The sequence below is a fragment of the Vicugna pacos genome, chromosome 23, assembly GCF_048564905.1.
Source record: "Vicugna pacos chromosome 23, VicPac4, whole genome shotgun sequence".
Classification (NCBI taxonomy): domain Eukaryota; kingdom Metazoa; phylum Chordata; class Mammalia; order Artiodactyla; family Camelidae; genus Vicugna; species Vicugna pacos.
In genome coordinates, this window is record NC_133009.1 from 20,336,035 (window position 1) to 20,363,779 (window position 27,745).

General features: G+C 36.0%; 1 protein-coding gene across 1 annotated transcript in view; it reads right to left on the bottom strand.

Moving 5' to 3' along the window:
* Positions 1 to 27,745, bottom strand: part of SMYD3 (SET and MYND domain containing 3) — a 550,148-nt gene that overhangs the window by 443,034 nt on the left and 79,369 nt on the right. The window contains exon 2 of the mRNA XM_015234799.3: positions 4,471 to 4,534. Coding sequence (XP_015090285.2) covers positions 4,471 to 4,534 — 64 coding nt within the window. The remainder of the gene's footprint in view (positions 1 to 4,470; positions 4,535 to 27,745) is intronic.

The window sequence follows — 27,745 nt, forward strand, 5'->3', positions numbered from 1 at the left end:
AGTCTGTGAGCTTGAAATTCATCCTGAAGGAAGAGAGGGCCAAGGTTTCAAGCTGGTGAGTGACAGATCATGCTTACATTCTAGAATAAAATAATCCGTCTGGTTCCTGTGTGAAAAATAGAATAGAAGCTGGCAAGAGTTGAGAGGCTACCGTTAACCTAGGAATGATACCATGGTAACCTGCACAAGAGTGGTGGGAGAGAAGCTAGAGAGAGGTGAACCAATTCCGACCTTTAGGTAGTAAAATCAGCAGGACATGGTGATTAACGGGACGTGGGGCCAAGAAAGAACGTAAATCAGAGATGATGACACCTGGCAATTGTGACTGCTGAGTGGTTGGTGAGATTATGCACTGAGGTTAAAATGCAAGATGGAAAGCAGGTTTGGGGGAAGATAATGCACCCAGGTATAGATATATGGCATTTGAGATACCTGTGCAACACCCAAGTGGAGGTGTCCTGTAAAATATGGGCCTGGTGCTCAGGAGAAAGGAAGAGGCTGGAGATGTAGTCTGCAGAATAATTAAAATACAGATGTTAACTGACGTCATGGGAGTAGATGGGATAATTCTGCAGGTAAATGTAAAGTGAGGAAGAAAAGCTAGGGCTGTAGACATTTGTAGAAGTCAGAAAGCTAAATATGATCAAATAATTTTTACCTTTACACAATATTCTTTTTGTTTACAATTAGACACGGGGAGGACATAGCTCAGTGGTAGAGTGCATGCTTAGCACGCACGAGGTCCTAGGTTCAATCCCCAGTAACTCCATTTTAAAAGTAAGAAAATAAACCTAATTACCTACCCTCCACCTGCCACCACCAAAACAAAAAAAAAAGTAAAATTTTTTAAAAATTAGATATGAAGCCAACTCCTTTCTCTACAGAGCCACAGCACATTCTATCAGCCTAAAGCCTGGCACAGAGCTATTTATAAAATAAACAAAGGGCTTGGCTTTCTTTATTATCACCACTTCGGGTATGATATTCTAGAAACCAACTTATTAAATCACCCTGTTAAGTGCTTACTAATGTGGGATTCATCAAAAATGAATCAAATCATTCTACAACTAAACAAAATGTAAACCTCAAAATTTCACCTTTTTAAAGAGGTCTGTAATTATCAACATAAAAGAGAGCCTCTTTCTGCTAATACAGTATTTTTTTAAGTATATAAAACTGCAATTTGATGTGGTACTCAGCTGCTTATTTTGCTCAGCAATTAATTCAATTAGAAATATATGTATTATATATCAAATTAAATCCAGAAGAGATGAAATAATAATTGGTGAATTTGGTTGAAATTAGTTTACTTGCTATCACTATTACAAATGCTGAGAATGGTTTTTCATAAGAAAACTGAGCCTGCTCCTCCTGGATCTCATAATCTTATCTGCGATGTTCTGATTGTGACAATATAGAAACAGACTGGGTCCCATATATAACCACTCTATTACATTATATGACACCTCATAATAAGGTAGATCCAGAGGAATACAAAGCTACTGATGACAAAACATTATGGCCAGTATCATTCAGCACTGTACACGGCAGTAAATATACACATATACATGTATGCTATGTATGAAGCACAGACTAACAGTTTGCTGTGTATCCTGCTCTCACAAAACATACACACAGAGATTACCTCTGGAAAACAGAAGCAGGAATAGGCGAAAAACACTGGAGGAAGACTTTTACTTTTTATTCTGTGTTAGTCTACATTGTGCTAATGTTTACAATGCAAAGGTATCTTTGTATTGCTTATGTTTAAAAATGAGGTGTGAAAACCGATAGCACCGATACCTTCCTTACAGGCACAAAAGACATTACATCCTGTAACACCTCAGCCAATCACGGACAATTCATTGATGCTGCAGCCCCACACATCAAATGCTAAGCTAGTGAACAAAAGTTACATCCCCCTAGGGTAAACATATTATAGATTTTATGCTATGTGTTCATATCCTCTTTATCAATTTCCATTCCAAGTGCTTTTGTTCATTACTGCTCATAGTTCAGTTTGTCAGTTTAATTTTGTGCTGCTTTTGTAGGTATCCACAATAATTACACTGTTTAATGCTGTACCTTTGGGTGAGCTTAACAGAGCAGTTTAAATGCATATTCTCTGGCCAATCTTTGACTCCCATCCCACCTCTCCACACACCCCTTGCCCCCCACACGCATACAAGCATATGCACTAGCTGTGTTATCTATGGTATCTTTCATCTCACTAGCTATTTTCCCATTGCCTTCTACAGTATATCTGATGATGACATTATTATTGATGCTACAGTAAACAGCTAATATATGTGGTAAAAATATATGCACTATAATGAATCAAACTGACATACCTCCTCCCAGACTCCCTCAACTCATTCTAATCAGATAATGGGTTTTGCTTTTTTTTTTTTTCCTTGAGTGTACTACAAAAGGAGGAAGGAACATTGGGGGAAAATGTCCATAAAAACAAGGAAAAATAGATGTTTAGGTCATTGAGAATAGAAAGGAAGCTCATCTAGAAAATCTGTGTCAAGTAATAAGATAATTCGCTTGGTTCCACACGTAGTCTTCTTAACTTGAAGATTCCTGAAACACGTAGCTTAGTTTCACATGAACAAAACACCTAAAACATCACCATAAAACAGTCTTTCTAGACTTTATCTTGTAGAAAAGGCACAGGTTTGTTTTCATTTTCTATCTTGTTATTATTACTATGATCTTACATAAATCTGGTATCTATCTAACTTCAACAGAATTTTTGGTTTACAAGATAAGGTAAAAATCACTCAATCATTTTCCCCATCCCTATTTTTATTAGGAGAGTGTTATTTTGAACCTTCTACTATTGTATTTTCTGTTTTACGTTCCTTGGGGATAAAGTGTATCCTTATTAAAAGAAAATAAAACAAAAGGCAGGGAAAAGAATACAATAAAATGGAAAAATCCACCTCATCAGAATGTTAAAGCAAGAATGAAATTTAGGGTTAAAAGAGAAATTAAAAGCTTGGATTCTGACTACCTGGGTTCATTTCCCAAACTGCAGAGCCTATGAGGGAAAGGATGTCTGGCAGGTGGCTAGACACTCCATATCTCAGTTACTAGTTAGTAAAGTAAGAATAATACTAGTACCTAATCAACTGACACATTGTAACTGACTATACTTCAATAAAAAAAAAACAAGGAAAGAAAGAAAGAGAGTAAACAATAGTGCCTAGCACACAGTAAATATCTAAAAAATATGAGTTCTTATTAGTACAGACCACGACACTGAGGCGGAGAGAGTTTAAGTGCTTTCTCTGGGACAATTTAACCAGCTAATGGCAGAACTGTCATTAGAACTTGGGTCCTTTGATTTTTTATCTTTTGGTTTCTTTTTCATTTAGATCACTCACTCTATTTGTAGTCTGAAGAAATTACTTTCAAGGGAGAAAGTAAGACAGCAGAAAATCCTTCAGATAAGCAGGGCCTAGATTTAAAAGAAGGAAAAGAGGAATGCTGGCTTGTGTGTGCATGCGTGCGTGTGCACACGTGTGCATGTACACACGCAAAAAGGATGGAGGGTGGGTGGCAAGTGACAGACACAAAACTTCCAATTAGACTTTTTATTATGACACAATTCATTAGAGTATAAATATATTTCTTATTAAATGATTAATCGTAAGGTTAGAAGAAAAGGTCATGTTGAATGTTAATTTTACATCCTTTAAAGAGTTTTAAAGATGTTAACAGCAGTACTCTCACAGACTGTCAGTTGTTGTAAATTAACTCAAGCTCTTGGAAGGCAATTGGGTATTATCTTTAAAAATTCAAAATGCATATATCACTTTACTAACCGATAAAATGGGGAAGAGTTTATCCTACAATTAATTTGCACAAATGTGCAAAAATGTGCATGAAAAGATGCTTGGTACATTACTGGCAATACCAAGTATTGGGGAAAAAATTATGCATCACTAGTGGGGAAATTATGATTGTGGTGTATTCATATAATAGAGTAACAGGATGATAAAAAAAAAGTTCTTCTAGATAGATTATTAAATCAATAAGGAAGTCAAGGTATACAAGACTTTGTGTTAGAATAACCTATACCTGTTTCTCAAAACAAAGTATAAAGATGTATGAATGTGTTTGCATACACACACACACACACACACACAAATGCTGCAAAGATACATGAGAAAATTAACAGTGACTATTTCTGGAAAACAGGATTGAAGTCAAGAGGACAAGAAGATGAAGAGGAGTAAACATGTAACTTTTCTTCAGTGGTGTACATATTACATAGAGTTGATACATTATTACATATATGTATTTTTTACCATGCAAGTATATTATTTGTACATCAAAGGAAAGTAAGTTAAAATAAATCAAAGATTATGAAGAAGCAGAAATAGGCCAACAGTCATGATGGAGAACAAATAAGAGCAGAGAACTGGAAGGTGTTACTTGTGTACGGCAGAACACTCTTACCTGACACTTAGCACTGCAGTACTTGGCGACTCGGCATTGAGAGCATCGCATCAGCTTTTCCTTCCTGTTAAAAAACAAAGTTCACATTAGGAAATGAGTGAGAATCAGATACGGCTGAAGAAAGAAAACATAAATCAACATATGGACACCCATATGTTCTGCTCCCTCCATCTGTACAATCCATTAGATTTAGATTTTCACAGTGATGAACACCTTCTTTCACCTTCCATGAGAGACATGTACATAATAACTAGTGTTCCTTTTTTTAAATTATGGTAAAATAGACGTAACATAAAATTTACCACTTTAATCATTTTTAAGTGATTAGTTCAGTGGCATTAAGTACATTTACATTGTTGTTCAACAATCACCACCAATCATTCTTTTTAACATATATTTAATGAAAATACAGAGATTCTCACTTAGGCAAAAAATTTTTTGATTTCTCTATACGAAATTCAGAATCCAGTCCATCAACTAATTAAAATTAAAGTACCCTATGCCCTTCAAATATAAAAATGTTGTAAGTTTAAATTTATCATATAGTTTAATTATAACAGACTCCTTCTGGGAAATAATTTTTAATTTCCATTAAATACTACTTTCAACATGAGTTGAAAATTGAGGTATAAATTGAGATATACCAAAGTTCAGTATGTTCCCCCAAATCACCTGAGGAAGAAAAAAGTTGAAATGAAGAAAAACTTGAATTACAAAATAAAAACAGTAACTTTGATGATGAAATTCATAGTGACAAATAACAGCAGGACTATGGATATTTTCAAGGTGACCAAGAACATTAAAAGTCAAACTATAATCTTAACATAAATGACAAAACAAGAACAAATCTTTCTAAGCACTTCTCATGTGCCAGGTACCATTCAAAGTCATTTGCATCTATTGACTCACACTTAATTTCTAATAGTCCTATAAGTAAGCAGTTTCATTATGCCCATTTTATTTATTTATTTTTTAAAATATTATTTTGGGGAGAGGTAATTAGGTTTTCTTATGTATTCATTTTTAGAGAGGGTTATAGGGTTTGAACCCAGAACCTTGCATATGCTATACATGCGCTCTACCACTTGGGCTATACCCTTCAAACATTATGCCCATTTTAGAGATACGTCAGTACATTTCAAGAGATAAAATGTACATGGAGTATTGTAAACTGACTAAGGAAACATACTTCCGAGTGCATGTGGCAGATGACACTGAAAGCCTAAGAGTAGAGTCCTATAAAGAATCAGAACTTGAATACAGCAGGTACCTCACCCACAGAAGAGCAGGAGTGAAATACAAAGCATAAAACACGGGGAGAGGTTAAAAGTCTAAATAAAGCAAAGTGAAAGCAGCACCCATCCCCAAGTGCAGAACTATAGCTGCCCAGACAACAAGACAACCCAAACCCAAGCAATCTAGCCCTAAAGTTCTTGCTTCTAACCATCACACTACACTATCCTCCTGTATAAAACTGGGCAAAAACAAATCCACTCACAGACTATTTATGAGACACACTTCATATACAAGGACATACAAAGGAGGGATGAAAAGGACATGCCAGGCAAATATTCACATTAGTATTAATTATTAAGTAAATATTAATAGAAAAAGCCTTGCAACTATATCAATATCAGGGGAAAAAAGACTTTAAGGTTAAAAATGTACTAGAGATGTAGAAGATCAATACACAGAGATAAAAGACTCCAATCACCAAGTGTTATGTATCAAGTAACAAATGTACCCAGTCTCAAAATACATAAAGTACAAGTAACAGATCTAATAAACACAAAAATCAATACACAATAAATTAATACAGGTAATGCTTTTAAAACAGTGCCTGGAATATAGTAAGTACCAGATAAGTGTTAGTTATCATTATAAAAAGTCCATTTCAGGAATTCATAGATCAAACATATAAAAAATAAGGAGCTCTATAATTTACTTGATATCATGCAATACAGACTCATGCACCTTCCACACGACTGTGTCTTCCTTTCAAGCACCCACTGGCCATTTACAAATCATGCCCACATACTAGGCTACAGAACAGGTCTCAGAGATTCCAAAGAATCAATATTATATAAATCATTTTCTCTAACCATAAAGGAAATAGATTAGAAATCAGTAACAAAAAGAAACCCAGTAAAACCTTATATGAATGGAAATATAAAAGCTCACTTCTGCTTATTCAAGGATCAAAGAATTGTCATGAAAATCAGAAAATAGATTAAATTTTTTAAGAAGTGTGGGATAAAGCTAAAGTAATACTTAAAGGAACATTCAGAGCTTTAAATATTTGTGCTGAAAGAAGAAAAACTGAAAATAAATTAACTAAACATCCAAAACTTAATTTTTAAAATAATAGAAAACCAAGGAAGCATAAGGTGAGAAATTTTAACAATAAGACAAATATACAAAATGAAATAGAACACAAAGATAAAATACAGAGGACAGACAAAGCTACAAAGACAAATTATATCAACAAACTCCTTGCAAGATTAAGGAAAAACAGAGAAAGTTCACAAGTAAGTAATATTAGCAATAAACTGGAATATAATTCACGATTCAGTAAAATTTAAAAACAAACAAGAAAGAATTGTGAGGAAGTGACCACAGTGGTATCATTTGTAATCTCCTTAATTCTCCTCAGAAAAAAATGACAGAGCAAGTAGGCAACAGGAAGACCTAACCATCACTCCCCACCATGGAAAATATCTACAACAAACCCAAAAATATTAGCAGGAAAAAAAAACAACACTTAACAGCTCCAAGACTTGAATTAAATCAGTATATTTGTGGGAGAAAGCAAAGAAGACAACTGGGCTTCCAATGGACCTGAAAACAGAAGTAGCCCCAAACTGCCAAAGATTCCCAGCAGAAAGCATGTCAAGCCAACCTGAGAACTGCAGCCACAAATGGGAGAGGATGCTTTCTGCAGGAACCCTCCTGAAGATGAGGTTCCTGGGGCTCCCAGGGATCCTGCTTTCCTTAGACTTGGCTTCTCAGATTTTCCCTCATTTCCCCTTCTCTTGTCCAAATTATTCACAGGCTATTTCTGTTGCTTGCAAACAAAGACTCCCAAGTATACAGTGTTTCATCTCGATTTTAAAAAATAATGAGGAGAGTCAAGAAACTCAAGGAGATTAGCAATGAACATGGTAGCAAGAATTAAAACTTGGTCTTCTCCCTACCACAGCTCTCAACCACAGGCTTTAATGAATTTTAATACAGAATTTTAGCAAAGTAAATAGCAAGATTATTCGAAGTACTTGGATAATTTAGTTGCCATGTGACGTGTGAAAAAAAAATTCCTTAACATGAGTTATTTAAATGTTTGTGGTTATTTTTACATCTCAAGTAACTAAACAAATAAATTTAAGTTCTCAAGTTTCAAAAAAAAAAAAAAAAAAAGGTCAACTGAATCCAAGAGAAGTGTGTTTGATTAGAAGAACCACTGAGCCTTTGAAGAGTTACTGCTTTTCTGTTTTGGGTAAGGCTCAGAGTAACAGCATCCTGGTAAGGTTTCCCTGCAGAGAAAAAACCTGGGCAGCAGCGGGAGAGGAAAATAAATACTAGAAACAGAGCCTCCAGACAGTTCATAAAACATTCTTTTTTTTCTCTCAAAAAAAAAAATCAACACATCATTTCCAACTGAAAGAAACCCACATTTTTCTTTTTAAAAAAAAATCAGAAATACACATGTCAAATAAAAAACAGAATTAATTAGTAGCCCTCAAGAAAAAGAACCACTTATCTTAGGTAGCTCCAGAGGCTAAAACAAGACATACTGAATGGAAGTTAGAAAGGGGTAGATTTTGTCTAAAGATAAAGAAGATTTCTGTGGCAACAATAACTGTTCAAAAATCGAATGAAGTGCCCTGAGAAGTAGAGTTCCCAGTCATCTGACATGGTCAGGAGAATCTGGTAGGTACATTTACAGACATGATGTAAAGGAAATTCCAGCACTGCAAAGTAACTTGAGCTACATAACTTTCCTTCTAATTCCACAATTACTTGGTTCTGCTTTTCTTGTATAACCAACAAATGTAAACTAAACTTGAAGATGACAAAAGTTGTGTATATTATAAGGCAACCTCAGAGGAGTAGAGAAGTGGGGCATACACAACTGTCACAGACTGCACAAACATCCTGTTTGCAAAGTGATTATCTCAAGAGTTCATCCAAAGCTAGATTTTCTGAATAAAAAGGAATCTAAAGAAATGGGTGAGGAATAGATCAGTAACAGAAAAGTAATTAATTTTTACCTCTTTTTTTCCCTCCACTTAAGAGATAAATAATAGTATTCTACCTCCAAATTACATAATATATTAAAATCACTGTATACTAAAATAAATGGGAGCTTTAGGCCCACACCCAAAAAAGCAAAAATGAATCCCTTATCATATAAACTCAGATATGTTATTGAACACAATATCAAATCAGAGAAAATTCTCAGGTTGCTCAGTGCCCCAGATACAGTGGTTCATGAAGCATAACAATTTAAGTCCTCTCTTCCAAGTAAAACTTGAGCCATAGTGAGTTTCTCCAATAGCCCAGGCAACTGAAGTGTGGAAAGGAAATAAAAATGAAGCAGAATTAATTGTTCTTCTGGCACACAAATTAAAAAGTTGTACACCTGACCCTTGAACAATGTGGGGCTTGTTGGGGCTAGCACTCCACGCAGTTGAAAATTCATGTATAACTTTAGGATTGGCCAACACATCCAAGGTTCTGCATCCACGGAGTCAACCAAACCCAGATCGTGCAGTATTACAGTATATACTTAGTGGAAAAAAAAAAATCTGCGAGTCAATGGACCTGCGTAGTTGAAAGCTGTGTTGTTCAAGGATCAACTGTATATACAGGGGAAACCACCTTCTCTAAGAACTCAAAGAGGAAAGGGGATTAATTGGCTCCCTCAAAGCCCAACAACTGGAGTACTACTTAAGGGAACATCTCTCTGTCCTTCTTGGTTATCAGAGGGGAAAAGTATCCTATCATTTAGAGGCTGCCCTAAAATAATTCGCCCAGTTGTCAGGTAGAGGGAAAGAAGTTTCCTGGAAAGATACAGAAAATGAACAAATTTTACCAACTCCCAAATTTCCTCCAACCCTGGCACCTGCAGAATCCATGTTAAACTTCCAGCAGAGAAAAACAAATGCATCTACAACACATTCATAGTAACATACTTATCATACAGGGTTCTTTCCTGGTAGCATGCCTTGATGTCCTAGAACCCTCCCAGTGTGTCTAGTAGTTGAATCTTCTTCAACAGCCATCCTCACAATGGAACGTAACTGGCTCACCGCTGACCAATTAGACGCAGGCAAAGGCTCAGATACCATGGGACCCTCCTACCGGCTGAAGCAAGCTCATCTGGATGGAGCATGGACTGTCTTACCAGAAACCACCCCAGAGCCCAGTGTGCGTCTTTCTGAGCCTCCTCATTCAAGCTGAAGATCCCTGCCCAGTGATCTTTTGCACTGAGTATCTCAAGGACCAAACTTTAATTGTGGCTAATCACTGTGGAAATTGAGTTCATGGCTGATCTCTTTGGGAAAGAAATCTGAGCTGAGGAAAAGACCAGAGCACACTGGGTAAAGCCTGTATCACTCACAGTTGCTCAAGAGAGAGTGCTGACTTAAAGGATGTCTGATTTAGTGCCCCAGGCCTTGAGTCACGTTTTAAGAAAGATTCTCTGAATGGAATTCCTATACATAATTAAGATACAAGATGCTCTATGAAGTATAAGAAATACTGAACGTCATGATGACCAAGCTCTTAAGAATAAAGACCTCCATTTTTTTTAAGTGGAGAAAGTCAAAATACCTAAGTGAAAGAAGTCCAAATACAATTCTGAAAACAAAAATACCACAGAAATATTTCTTTACAAAATTTTTATGTTTGTAAATACCTCTGAAATTTCAGAATCCTGATTCATTAGAAATGTTAATGCCACGTAACCAAGTACTTGGCTCTTTTCCCCCAGAAATTTCTGAAGCAAATGAAATTCTACACCATGAAAAAGAGATTATCCCAAATAAAATCATGTTATTCTATTCAAGGATACTGCAATCACTTTTACTCTGACCAAATAAAATATACCGGAAAGTGCTAAACATAAAGAACTCCGTTAGGCATAAATATTCATTATAATACGGTTAAGAGATCCTCCATTTTTGTTTGGAGATGGTAATTGGGTTGGTTTGGGCCCAAAGGCCTTTTTAAAAATTAAAGAGATTCATATGCACCATCTACCTAACTATCAAATGGTTTTTAACACAAAGCGGCTGATGTGATGAAAATAATACAGATTCATAACACAGGAAAACAGAAAGAACTGGTTTGGATTCATTTTTCTGTGTTCTTATCATTTTATTTCATATTTCTAACATTTAAAGTACAAAACAAGGACATTTAACAGTTGTTATTTCAGGGAAAGGGAATCTGTGATTCACAAGCAGCACACCTTCCTGGGAGAAACACAAGCGATTTAAACCCACATGAGCACCTAGAGAAAAGCACGGCTAAGTATTTGAGCCAAGTCAGTCACAAGACTAAGTCCATCTTACACACATATTTCCTTCCTCACTGTCCTTGGTCTCCTAAAGTAAAGCTATTGTCCTAGTGGAGACTTTGCTACCCGATGGAACACAAACTCCAGCTGTAAATTCAACAAGTGTTCGGTGACTGGCCACCGTGTAAAGTGTGAGGTCCTGGTGGATGGGTGTGGGGACAGCATTATAGTCACTGCTTCTAGGAGTTCATGATAAGGGAGGGCAGATCAAGACATACCACCTGCAGAAAGAGCTACAAAACAAAACTGTGTTTTAAAAAGTGGCATAGACTATAGGACCCTAGTTTGGACGAAGGAAAAGTCATTTTCTGAGAGAGAAAGAATGAATGAGGAGAAGATGGTAGGCTGTTACACAGGAAAAGGAAGATCTCATTCTTAGGAAGGAAAACATTTTAGCAGTTTAGAGCTCCGCATCTGTAGTCCAAGTGCTATTGTCTAAATGTTTGTGTCCCCCCCCCCCAAATTCTTAAGTTGGAATCCTAACCCCCAAAGAATATTAAGAAGTGGGACCTTTGGGAGGTGCATGGGTCATGAGGGCTGACCCTTCATGAAACAGATTAGTGTTTTCATAACAGAGACCCCACAGAGATCCTGCACCCTTTCTACCACGTGAGGACAAAGAGAGAAGGTGCTAGCTATGAACTTAGAAGAGAGGCTGTACCAGGATGTGGCCAGGCTGGCCCTTGACCTTGCACTTTCCAGTTTCCAGCACTGTGAGAAATAAACTTCAATTGTTTATAAGGTACAGTCAGTGACATTTTGTTACAGCAGCCGGGAAGGACTGAGACACCAAGCCCACTCCCTACTAGCAGTGTAACCTTGTGACCTCTCTTAGTCTCAGTTTCCTCTTCTGTAAAGTGAGAATAAATGACTATTCCTAAGACTGTTGGGTAGACTACATGAGATAATCCATACAAAGTGTCTGCTAACAAAGCATCTAGCATACAGTTAAAACTAAGCCTGTTGAGCATATTTTCAAAGTGCACAAGATAATTTTGCCTATTTCTATGCCACATCAGAAAATCCCATCACTCTTCCATGGTTGCTAAAAAAAGCAAAATCCACATGTGCCGAAAATCTGGTCATCTCCTTGCAAGCACACAGACAATTCACTAGTATACCATTTTCTGAAAACCACATGTACCCATATTATGGCTCTAACTTCAAATTTTCACTAGCATCATAAGTATTTCACTGCTCAATCTACATTCACTCAAGTTTGTATTACTATTTTTAATTTGATCATAATGATTAACTTCAAAGTGGTCTGATTCAAAAAGCTAAAAACGTTTTATGAAAGTTTCATTTGTGGAAATTAAAATCAGAGAAGGCTGTTAACATCTTCAATAATACTAAAAGGCAATTACAACTCCTAATATTCTGCTTGCTTTATGTAATGTCTACTACAAGTTAAAGAGAAAATTAACCTTTTTACAAGAGTACAGATTTAAATTCTCCTCGTTGTATGATGTTTCTCTACAAGATTGGGTATTGTGCTCCATAGGTCACTCTAATAGCTACTAATTGAAAACTGGTGACTTAAAGGTGTTTTTTAGGCAGAGCACACATAAGTAGACTGAAAGCTGTGACCAAAATGAATTTCTCAAGAGGGATTTGTTCTAGCGACATCTATGTTTCTAAATAGGAAAACTCTTTAGCCAAATCTCATAATACAACTCTGATAAGTCTAAGAGATGTATTCAATTTCCCTAAGTCTTCTTGAAATCCAAAAAAGGTTTTAAGTGAAGAAGGAAAAAACCTGATTTTGCCCGAAGACTGAAATCAGATACCCTTTAAATAGGTAAGGATTGCTATTACAAATATCACAGCACATGGGTAAAAATAAAAGTACTATGGGTAAAATTTCAAAGAAGATACAAGAAAATTTGGTCAACATTTTCATTAATATACTATGACTTAAGCCTTCAAAATGGCAAAAGCTGCTCACCTTTCAAATCCAGGGCATACTTTACCACTATGAATGAATTATCTATCATGCTACCTCTAGTTAGAAAATGAAAACTTATCAGCACCATATTTCCATTTTAGCTTTAAAATTGAGAAATACAAAAGTCAAACTCACTATCTAATTTTATTAATCTGTTCCTTTCAGAGGCCCAGAAGCCATTTTCTCCTTCTGGCTCTTTTAAAATTTTGCTCCTCTATTTTATAATTAAGTATATTACTTTAACATTTAATTACAAATTTCTTCAAGTCCTCTTGGAACTAAGCAATAATGAAATTACGAATAACTCATTCTCAATTTTGGAGAATAAAATGGCGTCTTAAGTTTATAAAGAAACACTGGGCTGACCTAGTCCCAAAGTAGAGAAGTCTTAAAAGACGAGTCCCTTCAGAGACATAGACTAAAATCTCTCACCTGCCAATGCATTATAATTATAAATTCTTAATGATTTTATAAACAGAATGATCATCACCTGATAGCCACCGAATGCGCGTTAACAGCAGTTGTGCAAGCGTTTTTATGCCCCTGTGGTCCTCCTACAGCAAGCAGATCCTATGGCCGATAAAAGGCTCTCTCCTGGCCCCAAAATATTACCCTCACATTCTACTTATCAAACATCCTTCTGTGTTTGATATCTTGTGATAAAATGTACACATCACCCAAAAACACTTATGGCTACAAGTCATTTGCAAATCAGTATGAATTACTTTTAATCGGATAATATTATTTTTCTCTTAACACTTAGCTGAAATGGCTGGGAATAGAAATTCTGCATAGAGCAGGCACAGAAAGGGGAGAGAACAATCAGAGTGATGAACATTTAAAAGGCCAAGGGAATGATATGAAAACTTATCTACATATATTCATGTATGACTGAAAAATTGTGCTGTACACCAGAAATTGACACATTGTAAACTGATTATAACTCAAAAAAAAAAAGGGTAGGGGGCCCAAGGGAGAAATGATAGAAGCTATGACAGTGCATCAAAATGAAGTTAGAAATGTACAAGACGACAATTCATTTGCCCTGAAATCTGGACTCAGGCTCAGTATACAGACAGGTACGGAATAGAGAAGGTACACTGAGCAGAAAAACCTCTAGGAGAACCACACCATAGTTCTGGCTGCTCAATTGATTACTCTGCAACTGAAGGTAATAAATATACTTCTCTGTCCCTAAGTTGTAAGTCATTCAAATCTATAATAACAACAAGAATAATAATAACAAAGGCTACCTAGAATGCTGAACTGATTTTTCGTATTACATATACTTTGTAAAATTTTTTGTAATGTGTGGGGAAAAAAACTGAAAAAGACCAAATTGTTAAAATTTGTCTTTGAGTGATACAGATTGAGGTGATTTCTTCTTTCTCTTTTCCAATTTTATATAATAGTTATTTTACTTTCATAATCAAATAAACAAATTTTAATGAAAAAGTAATTATGTATTATTTAATAACTTTAAATTGCTTTCGGTCTAAGAGACAGAAAAATCAATTTGCATTACAATTTATTCCAATGTTTGGAACAGTAAACACAAATATATGCTTTATTTAAACAAAATTTAAGTGAAATTATACTTTATTGAGTTTTTAATTGACATTTGCAAAAAATGGTGGTGTTAAAAATTAAAACATCTTTTTATTCCCTGATAACATATGAAACCTGATAGTGAAAAATAATGAAATCTGTATCATAATACTGTATTATAAAAAATAATATTTCTAGATTTAGTATCTTCCAAAATATTAAAAGCAATCATTTCAGAAAAGGAATAATATGAAAAGAAAAAGTTTTACCACATGAAACTTGGGTTACTCAGCCTCTTTCTAAATACAAATTTCAACCTCATCTAATTTTTCATTTTTTATTGTTTTCTCCAGCTTATTTAACTTGAAGTTAATCCACATAAAGTAAAATTTCTTTATTCTTTTACATTAACTTTTACTTTGATTTGAAGTAAGCCAGTCAAAACACCACTTCTTTACAGAACTTCAGATGCAAATGGAAAAATCTTTGTCATATGAGAGAAATCAAAGTCTGTTTCCAAAAATGACCCTGTCATTCATTCACCTATTCATTCTTCAACAAAAATATACTGGACCCCTTCCAAATGCCAAGCACTGGATTAAGCATATGGCAGACACTGTCCATTGCTCACCCAACAACCACTCTTGCCAAGGGAACTGAGATTTCTTCAAATAGCAGAGAGCTCCTGATTTCAGGGAGTACAGGTTGCCAACTCCAGGGGGATAAATCGTGACTGCTCTAAACTAGTAAAAATGTCATACCCCAAGACCACTGGTTACCACTGAGAACAGGCCATGTTACCCAGTCATGGCTAATGACTTGTGCAGGGATACAGTTGATACTCATTATCCGTGGATTCCTTATTTGAAAAAGTTGCCTACTCACTAAAATCTATCTGTAACCCCACGCCAACACTTGCAGTCTTTTTGCAGTCATACATGAATGTGTGTGGAGAAGCAAAGAATTTGCATCACCCAGTGCACATGTTCCCAGCTAAGATCCAACAGAGTGACACTCTGTCTTCTTGTTTCAGCTTTTAAACCACAAAGAAGTATCCTTTACAGGGTCTATCCAGTGCCATACTTTTCTCATTTTTGCACTTTTCATTAGTGATTTTGCTACTTAAATTGCCAGCTAGCACAATGCTGCAATGCTATCTACTGTCCTAAGCACAAGAAAGCTGTGATGTGCATTATACAGGAAATACGTGTGATAGATAAGCTTCAGTTCAGGCACGAGTTATAGTGCTGTTGACTATGGATTCATTGTTAACGAATCAACAGTATTTATTAAATTAGGTGTCTTTAAACAGAAACACACATAAAACAAGATTATGTATTGATTGGTTGATTAAAATGTGCCCAGAGACTTACAGGAACTAACTCTGTATACTCCCTAGGAGCAATGGTTCAGTATTGGCTAACTCCGTGTCTGTGATGAATAACAAGAATCAACTCTATTTTCTTTTTTTTTTTTTTTGTCTGCCTTTGTTTTGGGGGTTATTTTTTGTTGTTGTTTTCATATTCTTTTTCATTATAGGTTACTACAGGATATTGAACATAGTTCCCTCTACAAAAGAAACTTTTTTATCTATTTTATATATAGTAATTACTATTTGCAAATCTCAAACTCCTTATTTATCTCTTCCCACCCTCTTTCCCCACTGGCAACTATGTTTGTTTTCTATGTCTGTGAGTCTGCTTCTGTTTTTGTTCACTTGTGTCTTTTTCTTTTTCAGCTTCTACATACAAGTGATATCATATGGTATTTACCTTTCTCTTTCTGCCTTACTTAGAATGACAATCTCCAGATTCAACCATGTTGCTGCAAATGGCATTATTTTATTCTTTTCTATGGCTGAGTAGTATTCCATTGTATAATAAATATACCAAAACTTCTTTATCCAGCCAGCTGTCAATGGACATTTATGTTGTTTTCATGTCTTGGCTATTGCAAATAATGCTGCTATGAACATTGGGGCGCATGTATCTTTCTAAATTAAGGTTCCCTCTGGGTATATGCCCAGGATTGGGATTGCTGGATCATATGTTAAGTCAACTTAATAATAAAATAATGCCATTTGCAGCAACATGGATGGACCTGGAAATTGTCATTCTAAGTGAAGTTAAGCCAGAAAGAGAAAGAAAAATACCATATGATATCACTTATATGTGGAGTCTAAAAAAAAAAAAAAAAGACAAATGAACTTATTCGCAAAACAGAAACAGACTCAGACACAGAAAACAAATTTATGGTTACCAGGGAAGGAAGGGGGTGGAAAGGGATAAACCAGGAGTTCGAGATTTGCAGATACTAATATATATAAAATAAACAAAAAGTTTATACTGTCTAACACAGGGAACTATATTCAGTATCTTGTAGTAATTTTTGGTGGAAAAGAATATGAAATTGAATATATGTATGCTTATGTAGGACTGAAGCATTATGCTGTACACTAGAAATTGACACAACATTGTGAACTGAATATACTTCAATAAAAAAAAATACAAATAAAAAGACATCAGACCTACAGAAAACAAACAGCAAAATAACAGACATAAATCCAACTGTATCAAAAACTATCTTAAAGTGAATGAACTACACATTTAAATCAAAAGAGAGATATTCTCAGACTGCATTAAAAAACAGAAAGATCCAACTAGATGCTGGCTAGAGAAGATATATTCTAGATTTAAGACACAAACCGGCTGAAAACAAAACAGTAACCATAAGAGAACTGTGGCAACTATATTAATACCAGACAAAAGAGCATTTAAGACATGAATATTACCAGAGACAAAGAAAGATATTTGATAGTGAAAAGTAAGACATTTCATAATGAAAAATTAGACATGTTAAGAAAGGGAGAAAGAATGTTCTGAGCATTAAAGGTTCAGGAGTAAAAGCGGCGTTTACCTACTCAGTGCTGCCCCCTCTCCAGCTGAATCTATACTTGCAGTCCCTCTCAGCATTACACAGGGCAGCAGTCCTGTAATTCTCATCCTACCCGAACATTCCATGCTTTCAAACTGCTGTACACTTGAACATGCCCTTGCACTGCCCAGAACACTGGCCTCAACATTCTGCATGAGAAGCTCCTATTCACCCTTCGAGTTTCAGCTTGTGGAAAAACCTCTCCTGAACCCTAGGCTCCCACCATCGCTTGCACTCATCTCAATCAAAGCTCTCATTATTCCACAATTATCATTTTGGTACCCGTCTCTCCAGACTTTCTGGAAATAAGAACCATCATTTTTCCTCTGCATTTTCAGATTTTTTCACAAAATATGGCACATAATAGGTGTTTAATAAATGCTTGCTGGACAAATGAACAATTCAACATATGTAGCAAAGACCATGGTTAGTAGGACCAGGAGCTGAAGATCAAGTTTATTTTTCACAATTTCCCTCAGAGAAATTAAAACAGAGTCATTTGGAGGCATTAAGAACATGAAGAAACTATTATAAGTAGTAATAACAACCAACATTAAAGATGCATTTACTATGTGTCAAGCATTGCTCTAAACATTTTGCATGTACTAACTCTCTCAATTCTCATAACTCCACTAGGAGGTACTAGTTTTTACCACCATCTTAGAGACAGGTTAACAACAAAAGTCAATTAAGCATATGAAAAAAGCCAATACGCACATGAAAAGATGTTCAACATCATTAATCATTACGGAGGGAAGTATAAGTCAAAACCACAATGCTATACCACTTCAAACACCAGGATGGCTATAATCAAAAAGATAGACAATGAACAAGTGCTGTCAAGGATGAGGAGAAATTGGAATCCTTGCACATTACTGGTAGAAATATAAAATGGTGCACTGCTTTGGAAACAATTTGGCAGCCCCTCAAAATATTAAACATAGAGTTACCATATGATCTACCAGATTGTGGAGTGACAGCTAATGGTTACAGATTTTCTTTTGGGAAAATGTGCTAAAATTGGTAATGGCTACACAACTCTGAGAATATACTGGAAAATGCTGAACTGTACAGTTTAAATTGGTGAATTGTATAGCATGTGAATTGCGTATCTTTAAAAAGCTAACAGTTAAAAAAATTTAACTCACCCATTATGATATAGTTATTAACCAGCAGAATCACAATTTGAACCCAGGCAGCCTGATTCTGTGCTCTGGATTCCTGCCTACTTCACAAACATTGTAATTAGCTCATCTTCCAAAAAAGACTTCATCTAAATATTTAAACCAAAGCAATAGCATTTAATATAAGCATTTTCTATTGATGTAATATCTTTTAAAAAGCTAAGTAGCTTAAGAAAAAATTTATGATATACAAAAAAATCTAAAGGAATATTACTTTACTTCTAACTACTTTCTGTACTTTGGTGACATCCTATGGTAAAAACTGAAAACTAGCATTAGCTGCTGAAAGAAGATCATTTCTCCATATGGATTCTGTTTTTCTTAGCTTTACTCATTTAATAGAAATAGAAAACAAGGAAAATCTAAACAGTTACATTATTTCTCCCTAGGGCCATATCTTAATAAATAACTGTTATCCTGTATCCTCTAGGGAGAGGGTTAAGAGTAGTTGTCAAGTGCTATTCGTTTTTTGATTGCTCTTAGTAGTATTTATCTAAAATATTAGGCAAACTGACTCATATAACACAAGTGTGTAACTGATAAAACTAACGATCTCTAACACAACTGAAAACTGAGGAAGTAGTCATTTCCTTGAAGAATGTAATCCAAACAGCAAGTACTGACCAGTACACACTGTGAGAAACCTATCGTGCACCTCCTCCCCATAATGAAAGTTTAACCCCACTGTACACAAATCTGACTACAGACAAGACTCTGATGTCAGAATACCAAAACTGGGGGCCTTGCAGTATGAACACACTGCACCAGAATAACTAATATTTGGCAGAGGCAGAGCCTTAACCATTTCCACCAACCTTTAGATTCCTGCTAGTTTACTGGATCACAGGCTTTCGATGTAGAGATCATAATATTTCAGAACAAGAAACCATCAATATCAAGTACTTAAGCCCAAATCCTACTGCTATGAAGAGTTTGAACAATAAACAGCAGTTATTAACTCATGAATTTAGCTACTCTTTATCATGTAAGAGTGACCATTTGGCCATTCAGTAGAACCACCTCAGACAACCAATCTTAACACCAAGAAAGGGGTTCAAACTCCCTCCATTTTAAAACAAACCAGAAGACTGAATTTCTACCATTATCCCCAAGCAAATGATCTATAATCAAACTCTATAGATCTTAAAACATAAATGTTTAAAGTGAGCCAAGTAGGCATATTAAAATATAAATCCATACATATACACAAAGTATAAGTACAGACATAAATCATTTTGCTCCATTGCTGAAATGTTCAACATTGGCCAGATAAACAACCTCAATACCAACATCACTCATACATTCCTATGGGGAAATATTTTTTCCATTTCCCTTCGGTCTGAGACAAACTGACTTTTCAAACAGTCATCTGAATTGCCCTAAGGGGTTCTCTAAAAGCAGACAGGGCCAAATCACTGGCTGTCAGTGTGCCTTTGAAAAGTTCCCCCATTTTCACAAATGGACTCTTCTGCATCGCCTCTTTGTGATGACCACTGCTATGAGTCAGGGAAGGGGCCACAATCACTGGATCCATGTTCTGGCACCACCTGAAGAACAGGAGCAAGGATGTCACACATCCAGGGCCCGTAGATGTCAAGACACCTGTGTCAGGTACATGAGAGGGTGGAGTAGCTTTTAAAACCTGATTTTCAGAGTATGAAGTATGTAAAATGTAAGAGGTCATCTGCCAGGAAAAAGGAAGATGTGCAAGGCAAATAAGAGCTTGATGAAGAGTCTGCATGGGAGAGTATCTCGCCCTGTACAGGGAACACACCCCAAAATACTGGTGAGCCTTACTTTAAGATTGTGATAAAAATAGGAGATGCTTTTAATGTATTTATTTGAGAAAGATATACTATCTTCTGCAAATTAGGCTTTATAGGCATTTTTATATTTATATATCACTGATACAGCATGTCTCCATTTTTCGTGGTCCTGTAATTAGCTAGTCCTACAGCAAACTACTTACCATTCAAAAGTGGTTGTTGCCACAGGCTCACTTAGTAATTACACCTCAAACCATAAAGCCCTCTGAGTTCCTGCTCCTCCTTATCACCCTATCTGGATCATCAGAGAGCTTCTGAATTAGAATTGCATAAATGTCATCAACATCTATGGATATTCCATTTTTCTGCATACTGGACTAATCCAGGGTAACTTTCAAAGAACTGTTATGCAATCTTTGTTCTGATATTTGCTTTCATAAACTCAGCAAGTATAAAAACTGTACTTAGCCAAGTGAATAGATAACAACAGTATTTCTTTACCAAGTGTGGCTTAAGACAAAGTAAGAAGCGTGTCACTGTGGTCTCAATCTAGAGATTATCAGGAATCCTTAGAAGTTGTGCTCTCTCTGGAAAACAGTTCAATTCCTCAACTGCCTGTTGAACTATGAATTTTTAGGACATAGTCCACATCATATACTAGCTCTGTGATCTTCTTAACTACGTGAGATGGTTGGTTCCTTTTGTGGTCTCAGAAGACAAGAGCTATTCTAACACAAGCCCTAAATCCCTGACTTACTCATTATCAGAAATAATAAATATTACTGCCAGGCCCCAAGAAGCTCAGGGTCTAATAGGAACAATGTACCTGTATAGAAGCAACTATAATAAGGTACGATAAAAGCTAGAACAGAGGTCTGCGGTGTGCAAAAGAGGCAGTGATGCTGAACTCTACTTAAGAAAAGCTTTACAAACAAAATACTTGGGATACCATGATAGGCAGTGAGGAATAAGCACAGAATAAAACAGAAACAGTATCTGCCTTCTCAAAGCTTAGTCTTAAGCTGGAAAATAATTTAACAAGGAATATAAATAAGTTTTGCAGCTACCTCAGCAACCACTTGCATAACAAATCCATTTGTTAAAAGTCCTTGAAGTATGTAGACAACTTTAACAATAACATGATTGGCATCATTCATTAACTGTGCCATTTTGTGACTTCTAATATTGTTACAGTATAGTTTCTCAGCCAGTTCCAAATTCTTGCCCTTTCAGGCTAGCACAGTTGAGATAGTAAACTTAAGATTTTTTTTTAAAACAAAACAAGAAAACATCCAAAGGAAGTGATACTAGCCCTATAATGTAAGATCTAATGCACTTCATTTATTTAATTATTAGGCAGGAAAAAAAGGAACCATGAATTACATGGTACCCAAGCACATATTCTTTGGAAAACACTGAAAAACAAAAACATTTACATGGCAAGAAATTACTTTATTCTTGCCATGGCCTTTTTTTCAGAAACACTTAAAATTCATAAATTTCACAAAATCTGAACTTTATAAACTGTCATATTCAATGAATACAATATTAAGCTTTTAAAAAGTGGGGAGGCTGAACATCATGGAATTTTAAGATTCATATTTCCTTAGATTAATTCAATGATCATTTTCAAAGCAAAGCTTTCTTTGAAAGCTAAAGGAACATTTCAAAGTAACCAAGAAGAGCCATTAAAATGGAAAACACTGATAACATTAAACTCTAAAACTAAGGTATGTAATAACCATATAAAGCTTTAAAACATCCCAGTAACAATGTTTTAAAGATTATTATTATGCTCTCTCCACATGCATGCACTGAAAAAAGGCCATTTGAGCAGAGCAAGAAGGCAGCTATCTGCAAGCCGGGAAGAGAGTCTTCACCAGAACCTAACCGTGCTGGCACCCCAATCTTGGACTTCAAGCTACAACTGTGAGAAAATAAATTTCTGCTATTTAAGCCAACCAGTCTATGGTATTTTGTTATGGCAGCCTGAGCTGGCATTATACTCTGTATAAACAGAATGGCCAGGACGGTCCCTCTTCTCTGGAAGAGCATTTCAACAGGGCCTTCTGTAGACAATGTCATGGTTGTTGTCTGCTCCCTAGTGAACCTGGTACAGAGGCAGCCATGTTTTTTCCATCATAAGCCACACAATTAGAAATCTGTATGTATGTCAAAGACAAAGTTTTAACTGTTATATCAAATTTTACTAAATAGAAAGTAATATTTATAAATTACAGTATAAAAAGAACAATTTAACAACTTGCATTCCCACCATCCAGTTTAAGGAGAATATGGCAGCACTGCCTTTGAATGCCTCCCCTAATCTCATCCATTCCTTCATCAATCTGCGGTAACCTTCCTCATTAACTTTGTGCTTAGAATTCCTTTTTCTTTACAGTTTTATCACATTTTCATCCCAAAATAACATATTATTTGATTTTATATGTTTCTGAATATTTTATCAATGGAATAAAAGTGTATGTCTTTTTTGAAAAAAAAATTATTATTATAATGCATTTTAGCCTAGGATAAAATAACCTTTCTAAACAGAACATACTACCTTCATTCATCTTTTTTTTTCCAACAGAATGGCAAAAACAGAATTGTAATATTTTATTGCCATCACAGGAATCATCTATCTAGGGTAAACATATCAAAATAGAAAATATAGTAAATATTAAAATACAGCTGTTTATTCATCCTAATCAGTAAATTCAAGATTACATTGGCTGACTACCTATTTTCCAAATTTATGAAGTACGATAATAAAATGTGAAGCAAAACTGTTCAAAACCCATTAAAGTGAGTCTTGATCTGCTAAAGTGATTAACAACACCATCTTCAAGATGATCCCACATCTGAGCACGTGATACCTCTGTGATTTCAGGGCACGAATCCCTCTATCCATCAAACTAAACGGAAAGGTGAGAGAGGTTAATAGAGACAGAGTATCTGCAGTGGACTTCTGCATTTCATCCCCCACTCAATATACTCCAGTGATCATTGAGCTATTTGTAATGTTCTTATGAATCAATGCTCCCTTCACATTCCAGACAGAGGCTAGAAGCCACCCTGTGAAGCAATAAAGATTACCTTTGCAAATCCTCAACAAGCTGAACTGATGACTGAATCTATGTGAGGCTTCGTAAACAACTGAAGTGCAGGCATAACTTTAATTAAAAACTCAAATGGCACTGCTAAACACCTAAATAAAACACGAACAAGTACAACAGCCACCTGCAAAGAGCAATGCCAATTTCCAGTCTCTGTTGATCAAAAGAGATTTTTCTCTGCTCAGGCGCACGATCACTCAGGCTGTATGATCCCTGGGATAGCAGTCACAGTCAATAATCTAAAAACTGTGGAAATGAATTTTGAATATATATTTATATTATGAACTGCAAAGTAACCATTAAAAATTGTTACAGACTGAAAAGATAAAGTTCTCTCATTTGCTGGGCGAGCACCCAATTCTATCTTAATTCTCCTTAAAGATTCACCATTAAAAACAACAACAACAAAAAACCCAAAACCTTATACGCAGACTGCTGATAAACCAGGGTCAACTGACTGTGGCTGATTAAGGATGATTCAAGGACTACGTGATTTTTCAGTTCACACCTGACAGAAGGAACATTTCTAGGCGAGTAAGACTACAGAGCTGGTTGGAAAAGTCACAGCCCAGGACAGAATGTTATACAGTCAGAATGGTTTGTGTTGCAGAGTCATGTGCACAGGCCTGGAACATAAACTTCCTTTTGTTTTCCTTACTTTGCGTATCTTGAATTCAAATTTCCCTGGTGCTACGTTTGCTGTTGTAAATGGCAGACCTAACCGTAACCTCTTTCTGTTTATACTTTGTCTCCCCTTCTGGTCATATAATCCTGACTCTTCCAGTCTGCTCCATGTATAGAGACCATAAAGGATTTGGTTCAGAAAAACTCTGGTTGAACATTTAGCTCCATCTCTTACTAGCTGTGTCATCTTAAAGTTACTTTTCTTTCTCTGTGCCCATTTCTTCACTTATTAAAGATAATAAAAGTTCTCACATGATGATTGTGAGACTTAAATGAGATGGCATATGTGACAGTTCCAGGTACCCAAAAAATAATTTATATTAGTTTCCATCTCTTCTCCCTATTTTAAATATATGCTGTACTCCAGACCCCTCTTCCTCCCAGTCTTTCCTTCTGAGAGGTAGATAACCCATGTCCTATCCTTGCTACCTTCAAAGAATAATACAACAGAAAATAAAATCAATTGAAAGAACATTTAACTAGGCAACAACCTAGAAGTCCACTGACAGAATGGACAAAATGCGGTATATTCTATCCAATGGCATATCAGATAGCAGTGAAAAATTAATGAACTATAGCCACATGCAACAACAGATGAATCTTGAAAATGTAATGCTGAGTACCACACACACACACACACAAACCCATAAGACAACATTCAGCAACAATACCATTTTACAGAGCTCAAGAAGTAAGAATATCTATGTTTAAGCATATATACATTTGTGGTACAACCTAAGCATAGAAACATCTCATATCCTGATTCAGAGTCAATGTTTTCACAGAAATTTATTCACATTTGGATACCCACTTAAACGGGAATATATACTGCAATATATACATGGACACTCCAAATCCAACACACTTCTGTTCTAATACTGTTGGTTTTTTAAGTAAATAAAACCAGCAACATATGCTACCTTTCCTCTACCTACCTTAAATTCAAATCACGACAATGGCTATAAATGGACATGGTTTGCTTTTTATTGGAAAAGCTTTCCGCAAACCGTGGCAACCACAGCTGTTGAGGTCAGCAGCATCATGGCATCTGTGAAGGGTTAGCAATTTAGTTCTTTCGTATTGAGGCCTCGGCTGTAGATCCCATCTGTGCTGACTTCAGGCTGAAGGGAATAAATTTCCTCCAGCCGGAAAACTGAAACATATGCTGCAATAATTAAAAGCTTCTTGAGCCAGTTCAGCAGTCCCAGGAATGCTGAAGCTGACGACCTGTGAGCACACTAGGGGACTTCACCCGGGGCTCCCACCTGCTAAACAAAGGCCACTTCTGAAGATGTGGCACCAAGGCCTTCATATTCAAAAAGGCAGAAGGAAGTCCCACTAACTGCTTATATTCCTTCTATATGTTACAGCAGGCTCTGGCTCCTGCTAGAGTGGTGGTTTTGCAAGTCCAGGAGACAGAAAATGCAACACTGCAGCTCTTAGAACATCCCCACAAGCATTTTCTCTCTGCATCTGCTTTCCTTATCTAGACCTGTGCTAATACTGTTTACATTTAAACTAATTAAAATCCAATAAAGTTTTAAAATTAATTTCCTCAATCACACTAGCTACACGTCAAGTGCTCAAGAACAACGTATGACTAACAGGTGGTTACTGTACTGAACATAACAGAAAGTGCTTTTGGACAGTCCTAATTTAGATGTTAACCTATTTTTTTAATCTATTTTTAAAACACAACCAAACCTCCACCAGAGTGCTGAACATAAAAATCCTAGAGTCAACCAGACAATGTCAAGGATGAGTTACCAAGCACAACCGTCTGAGAGTGTTCACAGGCTGGGACGCTGGAGGCTTCTCTCCAGCGCTGCCTTTATTTGCCCATTTCATTGTTTAGTGTTGCCCAGTGATTAAAAAGAACAGACCCTGGAGTTAGATGACTGAGTCTGACTCTCAAAACTTTGACTCCAGTAGTTAATTATTCAACCTATCTCATTTTTCTATATGTAAAAACGAAAATAATTGATAGTAACAACTTCATAGGTTTGTTTTAAAATTAAATGATACAATACTTACAAACCTATTAGTACCACACTTGGTACAGGTTAAGAGCTCTATAATTGTTAGCTATCAACCATTATTATCCTTGCTGAAAGTGGGAGAAAGGAAGGAATATGATGAATTTTATCCATTAAAATCTATTTAGAGCTCCAGTAAAGATTCACTGTGAGAGAAAATCAAAATACAAAATCTTTTAAATTTTCTGCACTGTGTTTTTATAATTTAATGATTTCCTTTCTCACATTTTAAAAACCTGTTCACTATCCTCGCAATCTCTCCTCTTTCACACTCTGCGCGCACAGTGCTGCATGTCAAGAACAAATCAAAGCACATGGCAGTTTATTAAATCCTTACAACAATCCCACAAGGTATGTAACTCAGTGTACCTATCCATTTTCAGATGAGAAAACTGAGACACTGAGAGACAAGCTATTTGCTGGCTAGTAAGTGGCCGTGACAGGGCTGGAATGCAGGCAGTCTGGACCCTGAGCTCTTGCCATTATGCACTACTGTCTCTATCTGCTGAACTCGCCCTTCCCAAACAAACAAAACATTTCCAAGCTTTTTGTTAGGTAATATTATTAGAAACAGACAGCTTATTTAATGGGTTTGGCAGTCACAGGGAATGGAGAAGTCCAGCAGTAATCACAGTCCTGTCTTCTAAATCCCCTGGCAAATGTGGATGGGATCAAGCTCTGCTTTTCAGCAGGGCTGGCAGTGATCCCTGGGAGGTGGGGTAGAATGCTGTGAGGGTGGCTTGGTTTTCACAGATCGGCATTCTCTCTGAAGGGGACGAGGGTACTTACATCCTGTATGTCACAGTCCCACACAGCTTTCAAATGTCCAACTAGCACATTTAGGTACAGAACCAAATTCCTTTTCACAAACAGGCAGAAGCAATCCTGGTATTGCTTTAGTATATTTAACACAATGAATTTTCCAGGATTGCTACTAGTGGGTAAAACAAAGAAAATTGTTTTTTTTTGTCCAAAACTTTACCAAGAGTAGTTCATCATTTCAGATGATAATGTCATGCTGTTTGAATCACCAACACAACACAGTTCTATCAGTCTCCATTAGAGCTGCACATTTACAGTAAAAATCCTATTAGTGCCTAAACATTCATATGTAGTTAACATACGTTATTTTATGATAACTTTCCATTTATTTCTTTATATTATCATCAGGGCATTATATTGATATTTTGAAATTATGTGCATAAGTAGCTATATTAACCAAGAATTTTTTTTCCTTCAGGATATTGTATGTGTGTCTGTTTCAAAATACATCTTTATAAAAATGAGACTTTTTTTGTGAAACAAACTGGTGCTCCACAAAATGAATTCATGTGGTAACCACCTTGCTGCTTCCTATCAGTATTTTCTACCCTCAGAGTTCCGTATCCCCATCACCAGCTTTCTGACGGCCCAGGAGCACTGATAAACAAAGGGAAAAATAAAACTTGTAAGTTCTCCGAAGAGTCCTGGTCCCTCCCT